Source organism: Anomaloglossus baeobatrachus, chromosome 2 (genome assembly GCF_048569485.1).
Source record: "Anomaloglossus baeobatrachus isolate aAnoBae1 chromosome 2, aAnoBae1.hap1, whole genome shotgun sequence".
Classification (NCBI taxonomy): Eukaryota; Metazoa; Chordata; class Amphibia; order Anura; family Aromobatidae; genus Anomaloglossus; species Anomaloglossus baeobatrachus.
The window spans coordinates 69,459,113-69,476,877 of NC_134354.1; the positions used below are offsets into that span (position 1 = coordinate 69,459,113).

A 17,765-nucleotide genomic window follows, 5' to 3' on the forward strand; every position below is an offset into this window, starting at 1 on the left:
AGACCATTGCCTACATTTTTTTTTACTATGGGAAAAGTTGGCTACCTGTGCCAAAGATCCTTACATTAGAGACTTCCATTTAAGGCATAATCTGGAAATCCTCCCAATATATACCTCCAATGTGAGAAGGTAGCACTGCAGAAAGGTGGTTGTACTTTGGCAACCATCACAGAGTAATAATGGGAAAACTAGGTGAAAACTCCAGAAGAAGAGTACTGCCCATATAGTTTGTCGCGAAATTTGACACGACTCAGAGACATGTTTAATTGCTCTTTAAGGTACTTACTAAACTATGTAAAATATTCTCCACTAAAGTACAAAAATCCTTTTGGTTTACTAAACGACCATCTCACTGGTGGTATTACTACAGAATATTTGTTCTTCTTGAGCACACAAAGCCAATGTTACAGAGTTGACTTATAAGTTTCAGTAGTAATCTCATGCCTTATTTATTTAACCTATTCATTTCTGCCCCACTTCTTATCACTTTACAAATATGACCCTCAGCGTCAAACAAGATTACAAAAAGAAAGGATGGAAGGTGATTACAGGGAGTTAAAATCCAAATTTTACTGTCACTATAAGCTCACATTGAAATTCTTCAGCCGGTACAGGTGTTGAGCAGAACACTCTGCCTTTGATCTCACTTGTGTCTTTGTTCCAGCAGGTGGGAAAAACACTTTTTAACCTCATTACGGCAAAGGCTCCAAACCACATTAAAGATGAGCTAGAACAGTTCTGTTTATTTATAGGCATTAAAGCAGATTTTTGTGCCTTTTGTAGAGGAGATTTCATATCTACTTTGAAGTGAAGCTTTGACTTTGGAGCTACTAAGTATATATGAAGGAGTTCCATAATATCAATTCCCCTTTAGGGATTGGGCTGATTCAGTAATCACATGTGCATGTTCTGCAGTCCTGTCAGTAGAATATAGGAATCTGTTAGCAGAATACAGCCTCCAAAAACAGCAGCCTGTATTCTACATCATCGCTCTGCCGCACAGCAGTGATGTAACGTGCTCCTATTAAAAGAAATCTTAAATAAAAGGTTATTAATGGAATTGGTTATTTTTTTCATGCAACTCTCCAATTGTTTAATAAAAAAGGAGAAAGAGTTGCAGGAGGAACTGTAGAGGCTCACAGAGGAAACACCAGGAGGTGCTAGTGAGTGCTGAGCAAAACGGTATAGAAGCGTAAATTCACCAGACAAGAAATATGAAATGGTGCTTGGACTTTGGTTGACACATGGGCAATGTCTTTCTACCTCGGCTTAAGGTCTTCATCGAGCACTATAAAAATATCCTTCTTTTGGAGCTTATTGAGCCTGATGAAGACCTCAAGCAAAGGAAGAAACTAATGATGAGCGAAGAGTTCGGTATTTGGGTGCTCTTAACAAGCAGTCGATGCTCGGATGGGCACATCTCGAGTAACCGAGTATAATGGAAGTCAATGGCGGACTCAAGCATTTTTCCAGAAAAGCACTTGAGTTCCCAATTGACTTCCATTATACTCGGGTACTCGAGGCACGCCCATCAAAGCATCAACTGCTTGATAAGAGCACCCGAATACTGAACTTTTCACTCATTACTAGTTGTTACCTTAGTTTGAAGTCTTGACCAGGCTCAATAAGCTCCAAAAGAAGGATGTTTTTATAGAGCCTGATGAAGACCTTATGTCAAGGTAGAAATACATTGCTCTTGTATCAATAAAAGTCCATACGAGAATTCATATTGCTCATCTGGTGAATTGAGAATCCTATGCCATTCAGTTCCGCATAAGTGCAGAACTCACTAGCGCCTCCCGGTGGTTCCTCTGTGAATTGCATGAAAAATTAATTCCATTAATAAAACTTTTTCTTTAGAATTGCTTTTAATAAGCGCATGTTACATCACTGCTGTCCCCACTGATGAAGAATACAGGCTGCTATTTATGGAGGTTGTATTCTGCTAACAGATTCCTGTATTCTGCTGATAGGACAGGGCATGTGATTATTAGTAGACAATAGAAATGAGCAAAATGCTTCAAAGCAAGTTTCACAAAAAATCCGATTTTCTAGAATCCAATATTTTTTTTGTGATTCGATTGATGTCGGCTGGCTACCATATTGCTTGATTTAAAAAGGCACGTAAGTGTGTTCCCTTTTTTTTTCCAAAAATTAATACTCATCTAGTCCTCAACTGTCTTTTGCGCTTCAAGTGTCTTGGGGCATACAGCATCTTTGGGGTCTTCAGAGCAGAAAATGAAAATCACTAAAGATGTCCATTGAAGATGACACTGACAACCAAACCAATGAAGATGACGGGAGCAGAGAAAGCAAGAGGCTAGTGAGTGTAGCATTTTTCACATATTACATGCATATTACACAATGGGGTCTGGAGTAGAGATGAGAGAGCCCGAAGTTTGGTGTTTGGTATTCATACGTAACACAGGCTTTATAAAAAAACAGAGTTTGGATGCTTTACGAATGAACAGCATTCGCGAAGCATCGCTGTGCTTGGTACACTCGGGTGCTCAGCCCAGTGCGAGCTGCTTGCATTGTTTGATCGGCTCTTGCTGGGAGAAACAACAATGTGATGGGATGTAGTGTGTACAAAACAAAAAAAATGGAAAAACCCCACACCCACCCGCGGAAGTGATCTGTTTATGGCTGGCTGCATGTGGGTGGAGACCGAACTTGCCAATTAGAGACTTCCATTGGTGTTCAGATCAAGTCTGGATCCCAAACCGAAATATATCTAAAGTCCGGCTGAGACTGCCGGACCGAACAGCCACGGGTCTGCTCATCTCTAGTCCTGAACTGTTTTCTGTGCCTCTCGTGTCTCCCAGCACACAGCATCTTTGGCATCTCCAGAACGAACAGCTGAAAATCACCAAAGATGGCCATTAAAGACCTCACCGACAACCGAGCCAAAGAAAATGACGGGACCAGAGTAAGGGTGGGTAAACACATAGCGAAAGCGACAACGATGTCGCTGTTACGTCACCATTTTCTGTGACGTAACAGCAACCTTGTAAGTCGCTGTTATGATCGCTGCTTAGCTGTCAAACACAGCGACGCAGCAGCAATCATAACGTCGCTACATGTGCAGAGAGCAGGGAGCCGCGCACACTGCTTAGCGCTGGCTCCCTGCTCTCCTAGCTACAGTACACATCGGGTTAATTACCTGATGTGTGCTGCAGCTACATGTGCAGAGAGCAGGAGCCGGCACTGGCAGCGAGAGCGGCGGAGGCTGGTAACGAAGGTAAATATCGGGTAACCAGGGAAAGGGCTTCCCTTGGTTACCCGATGTTTATCTTGGTTACAGCTTACCGCAGCTGCCAGACGGCGGCTCCTGCTCCCTGCTCGCTTCATTTCGTCGCTCTCTCGCTGTCACACACAGCGATGTGAGCGTCACAGCGGGAGAGCGCCTTTGAAGAAAACGAACCAGGGCTGTGTGTAACGAGCAGCGATCTCACAGCAGGGGCCAGATCGCTGCTCAGTGTCACACACAGCGAGATCGCTAATGAGGTCACTGTTGCGTCACCAAAACCGTGATGTAGCAGTGATTTGGGTAGCGATCTCGCTATGTGTGAAGCACCGCTAAGTGAGGGCTGGAGAGACCTCAGAGCATAGTAAAGTACATTCAATTCCCATCGAATAAATTCAATGCAAATACAATTTCCTGACCCAGTTCTAACAATTTGCTAAATTAAAATTTTGGAAGATTCACTCATGCCCAGCAGACAAGCATATGACCAAGCTCCTTTCTGTGCCAATCTGATAATTCGGAATATTTGATAATTTAGCGGGACAAACCAGATTCAATTAAATCTATATTTATATGTTTAGATTACTGTATAATAATATTTCATTGCCTTTGATTTTTTGTCCTGAGCAAGTTGTACTTTCTCCACTGCCAAAAGGATCAATGATCTCTATTGTAATAGACCCTGTAGTTTATAATGTAATCAGGTCATCTGGCAGCAAAATAATCCACAATGAAATACTCCAATCATCCAATAAAAGCAGCAATTTGACAAAATAGAAAACATTTCACATTCACCTCTGATCTGTAGCGCTTTAATTTACCTAAGTATACAAACGATACATATTTATAAGAAATGGCGCATCTCCAGCCCTGTTAAATACTGTAGTAAATATATCGCGGGATTCCACAGATTTTAATTAAAATGATTGAGAAACTAAAAATCAGTTACTTGTCCTTTATCAGCAGAACAGAATACCGCCGTCCCTAATTCTAGAACAGATGGCATAAGCGGAAAAAAAGCCCCGTATTAGAGTCTGCCGTTTCCTAAGCATATGGATTAACATCTTGTTACACTGATTTAGTATAATCAAAAATACTTATCAACAATCAGCAGAGTTACACATTTTTAGATCTAATTGCATCAAGTTTGGACTGAAATATAGTTTGGGAAAAAAAAAAATATATATAGCGCCCAAAATAGGGAGTCTACCCCCCAAGAGAAATAACGTCACATTTCCAATAGAATTCTTGTTACTTTTCCGCCTAATTCTGGCACGAAAGTCGCACTGCTCATTCAATGTAAATGCTGATTGATGGACTGTCTCTTTAAATTTGGTAAGAAGTCCTACGCAGTGAGGAGTCCATTTGTTACCGCGACAGGATAAATTATATTAAGACTCTATACAATTTGTCAAACCACAAGGAAATACATAAAATGAATAGCAATCACACACAGCGATACATTTATACGTGTCCGGGGTGTCGGCTTCTCCATGAAATTTAACACCAAATTTCAAATACAATTATTGGTAATTTGAAGACTTACAAGTCTGTATCCTTAAAGGGAATCTGTCACTTAGGTTGTGCTTCTCAGCCTAAAAGCAGCATAAAATAGAGGAAGAGGCACAGATTCCAGCAATGTATAACTTAGGCCTAAGACACAAGGCATGAAAATCGGAGCAAGTGGAATGCGATGTTTTATCGCATTCCACTAGGACCAATATTAGCCTGTGTGCCAGCAATCATGAGCGATTATTTTCTCGGCCCCAATCGGACTGAGAAAACAATCACAGCATGCTGCAACTGTAATGCGAGTCTCTTTCTCTCACACCCATTCAAGTTTATGGGATGAGAGAAAGATCGCACTGCACTCGCATTACACCGGTGTTCCGCGAGGGCAGGGCGAGAATGGCAATAGCCGGCTATAGAGGAGAGAGGGAGATAAAACCTTCCCTCCCCTCCTCAGAGCCAGATCTCCCCTCCTCAGAGCCAGCCTTCCCCTCCTTAGCTCCGGCCCACCCCTCCTCAGCGCTGCCCCTCTCCTCCTGAGTGCCAGCCCGCCCCTTCTCAGTGCCAGCCCGCCCCCGAAGCTGAGGTCAGATCGTATGACCGGCCTCAGTCGCAGTGACATTTGCATGACACTCGGCTCCTGCTGTGCTGCCAGCGTGATCCGAGTGTCATGCAAGGATGTCAGTAGATCTCCGTGTGGCCCCGGCCTTACTGGGCTTCTAGCTGTAGTTTGATGTAATCATTGTTTTATCTGCAGCTCTGCTAGTCCTCTCACCGAAGAGTTCTTTCCAACTCACCCCTACCATTGATTGCCAGATTACTCTTTACACTATGCATAGGCAGAAAGCTGTCAATTAATGGTGGGGTGCAGGTAGAGCCCAAACTCATGAATAAAAATGACTAGCAACAGTTTACCACTGAGAAGACTAGCAGAGCCACAGCAGATTTTTTAAACAGCCTTCAGCTCGATTTTGAGCCATAGAGACTTGATGGATAAACGCTCTTGTAGGAAGATCGATCAAAATAGTGATTTATGAAAAGTATAGAAAGGAACACAATAAGGCTAAGGCCATGCAAGCATTTAGCATCAAATTCAACAGCATCAGATGCAATATGCTAATGACCCCCGACTCCCACTCTGCTGCGAGTGTAAGCCGAGTGTCTTTATACTGTACTGCGATCCTGCGATCAGATGCCAGCTGATAAGGAGAGGGTGGGCGCTGTGGAGGAGAGGTAGACACTAATTTCGTCATCTCCTCCATTGCCAGCTGATGCAATTATTGCAATGCACTCCGGTGTCATCCTAGTGCAATGCAATGTTTCTTTTGCACCCATAGACTTGTATAGGTGTGAGTGAAAATGGATCTAATTCCACCCACAGTATGCTGCAATTGTTTTCTTGGTCTGATTAGGGCTGAGAAAAAAAATCGCAGATGGGAACGGCCCCATAGAGTAACATGGGTGGAATCCGTTACACTTTTGAGTGCCAAGTTCTAAGCTCATTAGCTTACAGGATCGGTGCCCTACTTGAGCACCTATACGATAAAAGTGCCATGTTTGATTCTATTGATGTAGGGGTAGAGATCCTAATTCTAGAGGTGTCACTTTCTGGGTTGCTTAGTGTATTTGTTATGAAATCACAGTTTAATCAGCAGTAGATCATCATTACAGGTCTACTTGGTATACTGCCAGGTAGTCCAGCATATTCATGAGCTCTGAATAACTGCTAGATCTGCAGCAGAGAAAATATTGATTTTATCAAAATGATAGCAAACAGCTCAGTAAGTGACAACGCTGGAATCAGGGTCTTTGTCTGTACATTATGCTGCTCTCTGATGTGGGAGCAAAAATCTGGTGATAGAATCCCTTTTTATAAAAAAATGAGTAACAAGTAAAGTGCAGTACATGACAGAGGCCACTAAACAATGTCTTGAGTTCTTAGGTTCCGGTCTGTAAATTGATTATATCTGCCAAATGCAAAAGTAGATTTGACACTGTTCTCCTTTTCTGTGATGCTCCTTGATGTCCCGAGTGATGTCATCATTGTCCATCTGCCAATCAAATGACATCACTTAGGCGGGCTTTACACGTTGCGACATTGCTACCGATATATCGTCGGGGTCACGTCGTTAGTGACGCACATCCGGCGCCGGTAGCGACATCGCAATGTGTAAAGCCTAGGTGCGATGATGAACGAGCGCAAAAGTGACAAAAATCGCTGATTTGTGTCACGTCGTTCATTTCCATAATGTCGCTCCAGCTGCAGATACGATGTTGTTTGTCGTTCCTGCGGCACCACACATCGCTGTGTGTGACACCGCATGAACGACGAACATCTCCTTACCTGCGTCCACCAGCAATGCGGAAGGAAGAAGGTTGTTATGTCCCGCTCATCTCCGCCCCTCCGCTGCTATTGGCTGGCCGTTTAGTGACGTCGCAGTGACGTCGCTGTGACACCGAACGCACCTCCCCCTTGAAGAAGGGATTATTCTGCAGGCACAGCGACGTCGCCGACCAGGTATGTGCGTGTGAAGCTGCCGTAGCGATAATGTTCACTATGGCAGCAAACATCATATATCGCATGTACGATGGGGTTCGGGTGCCATCGCGCTCAACATCACTAGCCGATGCTAGCGATGTCGCAGCGTGTAAAGCTGTTACTATCGCAGAGATTTTCCTGCTAGACTGATTATAGTGGTCCCTGACAAAATTCAGATGAGTGAGGACAAGGGGTAGAACGAGGCAGGCTCATCATTGGAAAGCTTCTTACTATAAAGCATAGGTCTCCAATCTTTCTGACCTTGAGAGCCACAGTCAGCTCTGAGAGAGGGTTGCGATACTGAACAGTAGAGGTCATGGACAAAATTCAGATGCATCAAAGGCAGGGACACAAGTCATGACATCAGTCCTTTAAAGAAATAAAAAAACAAGGACCATCCAAACGGCTTACCGTAATTCGTTCATCCTTATCATCTATTGGTGTCCCATCTTTCTTCCAGGATATTGTGGGCTCTGGGTGACCTCGGGGAGGTTGGCACTCCATCACTGCAGGTTCTCCAACTGCCACCATGACATCTGAAGGGTTTTGTCTGAAGTCGTCTCTAAGAACTGTAAAAAAAAGATAAATATGATCACCTTAATGAATCAATAAATGCATTACACATTTTATTCAAGAAGTCAACGCCAAATAAAAGAATAAGAAAATGTTGATGACATTGTGATCCTAAATGGCGTCTGATCAAAAGAAAGAGCATCAGTTAGAAAAACGTCTAAGCATTTAAAGGGAACCTGTCAGGTGTAATATGCACCCAAAACCACGAGCAGTTCTGAGTACATATTGCTAATCCCTGCTTAACAGTGCCTTTATCTAGCAGCATAGATAAAGAGATCTTTACAAAAAGTATTTCTAAAGATCGCTTATCAAACGGGACTAGTCACAAGGGGATTACTTCCCCTGACTAGTTGGCCCCCTAGCATGTTAGTACACCCCTATTGGCGCGCTAACATGCTAATGAATGCGCAGCGCTAGAGGACGGTTGCATTCACCTCTCCGCTGCCATCGCGCCAGAGTCCTGGATTTCGGCTCAATGCGCATGCAAATGTCGCGGGCGGAGGGGACACGCTCGCCATGCTCGGGTCCGGGGCTTCTGCAGCTGCTGCTGCTCGGTGGCTCGAGTGGTGGACCGGACCTGAAGACTCGAGCAGCGCTCCTCACCCGTGAGAGAAATGGGGATGGTATGGTTAGGGAGATTGTTCGTGACGCCACCCACGGGTCATGGTGATAATGGCACAACCGCTGCTGGTAACGGGGATCCCGGGAGAGATGGTAGGGTGCAGCTTAGATGTTGTCCCCTCCGTGGGTAGGGGATGGTGTAACGGGGAGGCCGGATGGCTGGGGTGTAGGGACTGCGCGGCGCGGTGCCGGATGGCACTGGTGTACTCACTCAGACAATCACTGACAGAGTCGTAGGTAAACCAAAACGGCCGGATGGACAGGTCCCGCAGCCGGCTGCAGTGTTGTTGTTGTGCTCTCCCCAGACGGCTGATGGTGGCTGTCTTTCCCTGCACCTTTGAAAATGTTCTCGACTCCTGTGGTTGCCCACCGGTAGTCCGCTCCCCGGCGTATAGGTGCCGTAGGAGCCTGTTTTGCCCGCAGACGCTGGCCCTTGGATCTCTAGCCTGTGGTGGTGGCTGTATATCTTCTCTGGGTAGATGGTTGCCTTCAATCGGGACTTTAGTAGTTGAGAAACCCCTGGGGTTCCTGTCACATTCGGATTTGACTATTGACGGCGGCTCCAAGCCTGGTCGGAGTCCGATGGCCCTGCCTGTGTGCTTAGCTTCACTCCGTTTCCCGGTCCGCTACCGGCGGGCCGACGCCTGACCCCGGTCCTTGCGGCTTTGCGGAGTTCCACCAACTCCTGCAGACGTCCACCACCGTCTGCCAACCTTGCTGTCAGTGTTTGGGCTCCAACCAGACACCTCAAGTGTTCACTCTTCTCACTTTCACCTCCAAGACTGAACTGTCACTTTTCCCGCCTCCAGGCCTGTGAACTCCTCTGTGGGTGGGGCCAACCGCCTGGCTCCGCCCCACCTGGTGTGGACATCAGACTCTGGAGGGAGGCAACAAGGGTTTTTGGTTTGGCTGGTGTAACTGCCTAGGGTGGGGGTGTGTGTGTTGGTATGTATGTGACTACCTGGCTAGTCCAGGGTGTCACCCACACTACATGGTTTTGAAGCCAGTACGCGTACACCCGGTGAGCAAAAAAAATCAGGTTGTTTAAAGCACCTCAGTTGGAATCCTTCATAAGAAAAATGGACCCAAGTCAAAATCCAAAGGATCCTCTTGGTAATCAGCACATGATATAATGAAAGATGCTGTCATACACACGGCAGTCATGCGCAATATGAGCCGAAATCCAGGACTCGGACGTGATGGCAGCAGAGAGGTGAGGGAGATTATCCTCTGATGCTGCACATTCATTAGCATGTTAGCACACCCACAGGGGCATGCTAACATTCTAAAGGGCCGACTAGCCAGGAGAAATTACACCCTTGCAAATAGTCCATGGCCTTATTAGCATATGATAAAAGATGTTTAGAAATACTTTTTCTATAAAGATCTCATTATCTATGCCACTAGATACAGGGACAGTTAGGCAAGTGTTAGCAATATGCACCCAGAAATCCTCGTGGTTCTGGGTGCATATTGCACCCGACAGGTTCCCTTTAAATAGCCCCACACTTGTACATAGCCTCATTTAATCTGAGTTTTCAGGTCATCCTCAAACATTATACCTATAGAAGAAAACCCTACAGTAGTTGGTAAATTTATATTTAGAACCCCGAAAAACGAAATTGTGAATGGAAGAGAATTAGAATTGCATGGAAGCCTCTAATCAGAGACATTCGTGGTCTACACAACAGATGTCCAATGATAGATGATGGTTTAGGGAAAGTAGAGCATGGTCATGTCTTTCTCTTGTACCACGTACTGTATATAAAGGTCACCACTTGTTATGACCTTTCTTTTTCTAAGTGAAATCAATGGCGTCTACATGAGCCATTACCTTTCCAATATTGAACGTATTTCTTGATGACTCAATAACCAACATTCTGGCCTCCTTGATCTCCAAGAAACTTTCTTGTGTTGTCCATGTTTACCAAGATTTGTCTCATCCAAAACGTTCTCAGTCAATGAGATCACATTCAGTGTGAAAAATAATATGCAAATAATTGATACTGTAAATATTAGAACTAAAGACATGGATACTAATGGTTTATATGCTAATCGGTACACCAAGATCACCTTGACTGTAACTTTGTAGATCTGCTTAATTAGAACATTGACTAAATTATTCCACACATGCATCCAAGATATATTACAGAGAAAATACTGAAGTCAACAGCCGCTGCCAAAATATGCTCGGGTTGGGTTTCATATTTCATTCCTCCAAATTGCTGACAACTTCCGTTATGCTATTCATTAATTAACTTCTAATACAGGAGAATTTGGGAGCGAACCTGCAGCTTAATGAAGAGACTGAGAACTTGGAATATCTACCTGAGCAAAAAACTTCACTGCGTGCCATTAGCAAAAGAGCTGCGATCGCAGTTAAAGCTACAGCCATAATAAGCCGTATTATGCACATTAAATGCATCTATCCGCGTACATAAAACTACATACCATACTTTTCAGCAACTTTCAAATAAAGTTAAATTTATAATAGAATATATAGAGCTATATAAAACAAAAGGCAAGAAATACCGTGAAGTTCTTGAGGATAAAATGTGCATTTTTTCCACCGTAAAAATCTGCATCAAAATCTGCATCAAAATCTGCAGGTGATAAAAGTGGATTTTGCAGTGAATGTGTCAAAGGCTTCAATATGCAGTCGGTGTCAATCTGCACTCTGCAGACCTTGTAGAAAGTTTTGTGATAGTTTCTTTAGCGAAAAATGAATACTTATTAGGGATGATCAAATACCTCAAATATTCGGCTTCGCGAATATACAATGAATAGGTCGTCGCTTTGCGAATATTCAATGCACAATATAAGTCTATAGGAAGCCCGAATAGTTCCGAATAGTTGTTATTCGGGTTTCCCATAGACTTACATTGCGCATCGAATATTCACGAATAGTCGAATAGCGGCGACCTATTCGGCAAATATTTAAGAAGCCGAATATTTGAGGTATTCGATCATCCCTAATACATTAGGAATAACATTCTTTTCCTTTACAAAGATCAACCATAACAATGAAACCTCAGATAGCTGGAATGAATATTGTTACATTGTCACCTTTCAAGAGGGGGTAGGTTTCTAAGTTTGGATTGCCGTAAAAATGGGCAACATTTGGATTTTGGTGAATATTAGTGATGAGTGATCACTACCATCTCTGGGGGCTTGGTACTCAAAATCAGCAGGTCGAACACTTGGGCAGGCTTTACTCGTGTACCACGCATAATTGTAGTCATGGGGGAACTCGAGCATTTTTCCGGAAGATCTGCTCTTTTCGAGTGCCGAGCAACCAAGCATGGTAGTGCATTAGTATGTGGGTGAACATTGAGCACTACCATTCTTGGGTGCTTGGTGCTTGAAATCAGCAGGTTGGACACTTGGGCAGACTCAACTCATGTACCAAGCATAATGGTAGTCATGGGGGAACTCAAGCATTTGTCCGGAAGATCTACTCTTTTCGAGTGCCGAGCAACTGAGCATGGTAGTGCATGAGGATTTTGGTAAATATTAGTGATGAGCAAGCACGACCATGCTTGGTACTTGAAACGAGCAGGTTGAACGCCTAGACGGGCTCAAATCGCATACCAAGCAGAATTATAGTCATTGGGGAACTCAGGCATTTTTCCAGAAGATCTGCTCTTTTTGCGTACCGACCACCCAAGCATGGTAGTGAATGATAATGCTTGCTCATCACGCGTGAATATGTCATGGGGCAAATTCTCATGACTAGACTTGATCAGAGCATCTCCAAAATATCAGACAGCAGGTTGCTCCATTAGTATATCCGTCCATGACTGAACCTACAACAGGGCATGGGTACCCAAGGTCTATTGATGGTGGTCCAATTCAGGGTAGCCCTATCTTGCAAATTACAGAAAAATAATTAAGATTTGCTACTTAAAGGTAATCTGTCAGTAGGGTCTATCTAAAAAAAAAATAAATATATATCTATATATATATATATATATATATAAAAGCTTGCAAATACATTTTCTGCAATTTTCAAATTCGTATAATTTATTTTTACAGGAGAAAACCTATTTAAATGATGGCAGAACATTTGTCCTACTTTTATTTATACTATGAATTTCAGTGTAACCGACTGGAAAAAAAAGTGAAAGAAAAAAAGAAAAAACATTGAGGTTTGGATCATCTGGGGCAGCTATTTAAATTTTAGGCTTAGGGAGAATCTAAAGTACAGAGTAGAGAACAAGAAAGGCTCCAGCGTATTTATATATGAATGAAGCCTACAATGAAATGTCAAAAGCATATTAAAAAAGAAAAATGGAATTCATAATCTTAGCCTAGTATTCCAAGCTAAAGAAAGAAAATAACTACTGTATCTACATATAGAATCAAAACTCACTTAATGACTGTCTGTTGTCTCACAGAAAGAAAATGCCAATTTGCCTTGGAGACACATACTCCTAACCAGAAACAAATGTATTCAATTATCTGTACAGACTTCGCTCCTGCAGGAAGTACACTGCCGATTTGATTCATGTTATTAAACTTGTTTGACATGCAGCAAGCAAGCACATTTACAAAAGTAGCCTGATATTAAAAAAAGGCGACCAAGAGGACAGGAAATGTGCCATTAAAAATATAAATTAACTCCTATTTTTTAAGATTTGATTTTTCTTCCATAGCAAGAATAAATTCTCCATTGTTATCCAAGGTATTATAAAGTAGGAGCAAAGAACTTTCACCTCAATCAACAGAGCAATTCCGGAAATCGCCATGAAAAATTGTAATATTTTTGTGCAAAAATATTGCAACTTTTGGTGTTTGATAAGAGTCTGCCAAAATGGGCAGAGCTGGTGAGGGACGGGAGAGGAACAGGGGTGTGCTGCCAAAGCTCATTTAATTCAAAGCAAGCTGTGGTGTATCTAATATCAGAATCTTATTCCTGTCACCGATGTCACGCTGTACAAAGGCTAGTAATACGCAGTACAGCGTAATCCCCACTAGGTGGCAGCAGAGTAGTGAAGGAGAGACAAAGAAACACTAATGTAGTGGAAAGTCAGCTGAAGTACAGCAGAGTAACTTCAGCAATGTTAACTGGCGAACCACCAGGGGGCAGTAGAGTAGTCAAACAGTCAGGGTCTAGCCAGAAAAGTTGAGTCACTGCAAAGGGAGGATAAATATCAAAGTCAGAAAGCAGAACCGAGTCAGAAGCCGGGAGATCAGGTATGCAGAGGGAAACACAAACAACAGACAGGAGAGGGAAGTCAGGGACTGGGACAGGCAGACAAACGAGGGAGGGTCAAAGTCAGGACACAGTACCAGGGAGGCAGGGCAGATCGGGAATGCTCACCAGAGCCAGTATACACGCTGCAAGGCAGAAATATCACTGGAACTGAGCCACAGGTAGAGAGGCAATATATAGCGTCCTGGGATCCAGAACGAGGCAAGGGAAGTTAACCCCTGACATGACCAGGCCAGAGCTGGATGTAACCAGCAGCAGGGAAAAGCCGGCCTGGATCATAACAACGGAGTGATCTATTTGCCCTTATTTAGACATCCGTTCAGCACGTAGGTGTAGTAGCCTTTTTGTTTCGTGGATACCCCAAGTACCTATTATAATCTATGTGGCTTCTCACATGGCCTTGTTTTATACACAGACCATGCAAAACACATGAAGATGTTTATTTTTTTCTGGTAGCATGGATGACAAGGGCCAATATAAATCTATGGGTCCGTGAAAAACGTGTGTTAACTCAAAGTTGTCTGTGTGTTGCATGTGTTTAACATTTAAGGTATTGGAGACGCTTTGTAATTTATTTAATGATTAGTGATGAGCTCGGTACTCGTTAACAGTTGGATGCTCAGATTGGCGTGACTCAAGTACACAAGTGTTTATTTAATTTTCTCACATATATTTTCTCGCTTATAATTCCACAGCGCTTTACTGGTGTGATCATCACTGTCCCCATTGTGGCTCACAATCTATATTCCCTATCAGTATGTCTTTGGAGTGTGGGAAGAAACCAGAGAACCTGAAGGAAACCCACACAAATATGGGGAGAACATACAAACTCCTTATAGATCTTGTCCTTGGTGGGATTTAAACCTAGGACCCCAGATCTGTAAGGCTGCAGTGCTATCCACTCAGACACCATGCTTTATAATGGAAGTCAATAGTAAATTCCACCATTTTTCCAGAAAATTTCCTGACTCCACTCAATGGGAAACTCGAGCATTTTTTTGGAAGATCTTCTGGAAAAATGCTTGAGTTTCCCATTGAATTCCATTATACTTGGTACTTGAGTTGAGCCCATCCAAGCATCTAACCTACTCGATTTGAGTACTGATTAGGGATGAGCGAATGTATTAGCCACTATTCGGTATCCGACGTATAACAGGCTATTCGCGCCATTCGGTATCCGACGAATAAAACAACATCCGCTCTCTCCGAGAGAGAGAGATAGAGAGCTTGCCGTTAGGTCCAACATCAAATTATTCTGGTTTCCCATAGACTTACATTGTGCGTCAAATATTCGTGAATAGTCGAATTGTGGTGACCTATTCGTCGGATATTTGTGAGGTCGGATATTTTGCTATTAGATCATCCCTAGTACTGATCACTCAGCATGGAACTGCTTGCTCATCATTAGTTTTTATCATTAAAAACAATAGAAGTGAAAAATGTTCTTATCATTGGGACCCCCACAATCCGAAAAAGAGGACAAAATCTTCCCTGTGTTAATGGAGCAGTGGTATACATGCTCTGGGACCAATACATCCACTTTACTAGGTTTGACAACTTAGCTATCTACATCAGCACTAGTGAAGAAGATGGAGCGATGTTCATGCTTTAAGGCAGACAAAACTGCAATAAGCTCTCCAAAAAACATTCAATAATGGATAAAATCACTCCACACATGATTTATCACCCTCTTTTATTGGAAAAGTGGCTTGACTTATTAGTGGCATCGCTAGAATATGCCATCATGGTTTAATACGTGCAGGGCCGACTGCTGTGACCTCTGCCTATTTCTACAATAATGTAATATTTACTAATGAGTCGATCTTGTGACCTCCAAAAACTGCCAATTGGTGTCAATAAGAGAGCAAGTGACACAGGGCATTCTTGGTTGTTTATTTTCTTTATTCCAGTAATCAGTGGGAGTCATAATGGTCGGCGCTGGACTGAACTGACATGGATGTCACATCCAATGACTGTCATGAGACGACCCCTTTAGGATATATTGAAGGTTAATTAAAATGTTTGATTGTTATTGGTATGGCCATTTGGACACTTATGATGCATTGTAGTCTGTGGAAGATACGCAAATAGTAAATAATGCTCCGTCAGCTGATTTTTTTTTTCCATTTCCTTTGCTTTAAATACACAACACACTAAAGGCTGCTTTACACTCGTGAAAGCACCCCCCTCCGTCGTTTGTGCGTCATGGGCAAATCGCTGACCGTGGCGCACAATATCGCTGATACCCATACTTACCTTCCTAACGACGTCGCTGTGGGCGGCGAACAGCCTCTTTTCTAAGGGGGCGGTTTGTGCGGCGTCACAGCGACGTCACACGGCAGGCGTCCATTAGAAGCTGTTCGTCGCTCCCGGGGTGTTACACGTAGCGATGTGTGCTGCCTCAGGAACGACAAACAACCTACGTCCTGAAGCAGCAACGATATTTTGGAAATGAATGATGTGTCAACGGTCATCGATAAGGTCAGTATTTTTGATCGTTAGCGGTTGCTTGTAGGTGTCACACGCAATGGCGTTGCTAACGAGAACGGATGTGTGTCACGAGTTCCGTGACCCCAACGACATCTCGTTAGCGATGTCGTTGCGTGTAACGGAGCCTTTAGTCATCATGCCCAACTAAGCTGATGTAACCCCACTGCCAAATGGTTCACCGCATCTGATTTATTTCTCCAAATGATGACACAACACAAAAAATACCAAAATCAGATTGCACTTTGTAAAAAAAAAAAAGTGAATTTTAAAAATGTATAATTCAACCATATGCCACTGTTTTTGGCAGTAAATATTATGTTCTACCTTCATTCCTGCACTGTTTTCATTTTCGAAAAGTAAAAACAAGATGCTGAGTTTTAGATGTGATCCTCCGAGAGCTTTATAAACTTGTTTGTTCATCACTATAGCAACAGTGCTCCAAACCAAGAATGCACGGTTCATAAACAATCAATAAACAAAATACTTCACGGCATTCTATATAATTCACAGGCTGTAAAAACAATATGATTATACTATATAACAATTTCATATACAGCGGGTGAAATAAGCATTGAACATGTCACCAATTTTCTAAGTAAATATGTTTCAAAAGGTGATATTAATATGAATTTCTTACCAGATGGCAGTAACAACCCATCCAATACACACAGTTAAAGAAATCAAACCATAGATGTCCATAAATTATATGTGATAATGAGAAATAAGACAGGGAAAAAGTATTGAACACATGAAAAAAGAAAGGTACAAAAAGCGATGGAAAGTCATGACACCTGCTGAAATCTATTAGTAATTAGAAAGCAATCCTGCAATTTAGTGAAAAATAATATCAGCTGGTTCAACTGATGACCTATAAAAAGGTGGCTCACTACCAAGGTGCCACACAAGAAACATCTCCTAATGGGTAAAATCAGTGAGCTGTCTCAAGACTGTTGCAACCTAATTGTTGTAAAATATACTAATACCATTAGTTACAGAAGAATGACAGCGAGTAAAAGTTGAGATTGATAGTGTTATAACCATGTGACATGGGTACTAAATGTAGGATGGTGGCAGGATATTGGATATGGCGTTCATATGATCATTAACAATATGTAGATGATAGGACTTGTTATAGTGTTTGGTATTTTCCTTCTTAAATGGCGTGGAAACAATTGCATTGAATAGGTGAAATTAGTACCAAGTTGTTTTCTGGAGTATATCGGAAATGTCGTCTTTGGGGTGGTCTTGGTGGAATCTTTGCCAATAAGGGCCTCTAATCTAAGAAAACTTAGTTGAATTTATAGTACACAGAATGTTTTTCAAGCTGTTGTCCCTTACATTAATATTGATCATCTATATTCTAAAGCTAGGACATCAATATATGATGAGTGGGGAGACCCGCTGACCGCTTGTTATCACCTTCGGTGGCAGCCGGATGTAAAAAGTGGAGCAGAGCAGCACTTCTCCTTCACACTGTTGAGAGGATACTGCCAAGTACTGCAAATCCGATCTAACTGAAAAGAAAATAATCTGAACGGTAGTAACTAAAATAGCAATTAAACAGTATAAGT

The 17,765-nt window shown here is 42.7% G+C and overlaps 1 protein-coding gene across 3 annotated transcripts in view; it reads right to left on the bottom strand.

Moving 5' to 3' along the window:
• Positions 1-17,765, bottom strand: part of ROBO1 (roundabout guidance receptor 1) — a 1,692,467-nt gene that overhangs the window by 204,779 nt on the left and 1,469,923 nt on the right. For all 3 annotated transcript variants that reach the window (XM_075335086.1, XM_075335085.1, XM_075335087.1), the window contains one exon: positions 7,707-7,864. In XM_075335086.1, coding sequence (XP_075191201.1) covers positions 7,707-7,864 — 158 coding nt within the window. The remainder of the gene's footprint in view (positions 1-7,706; positions 7,865-17,765) is intronic.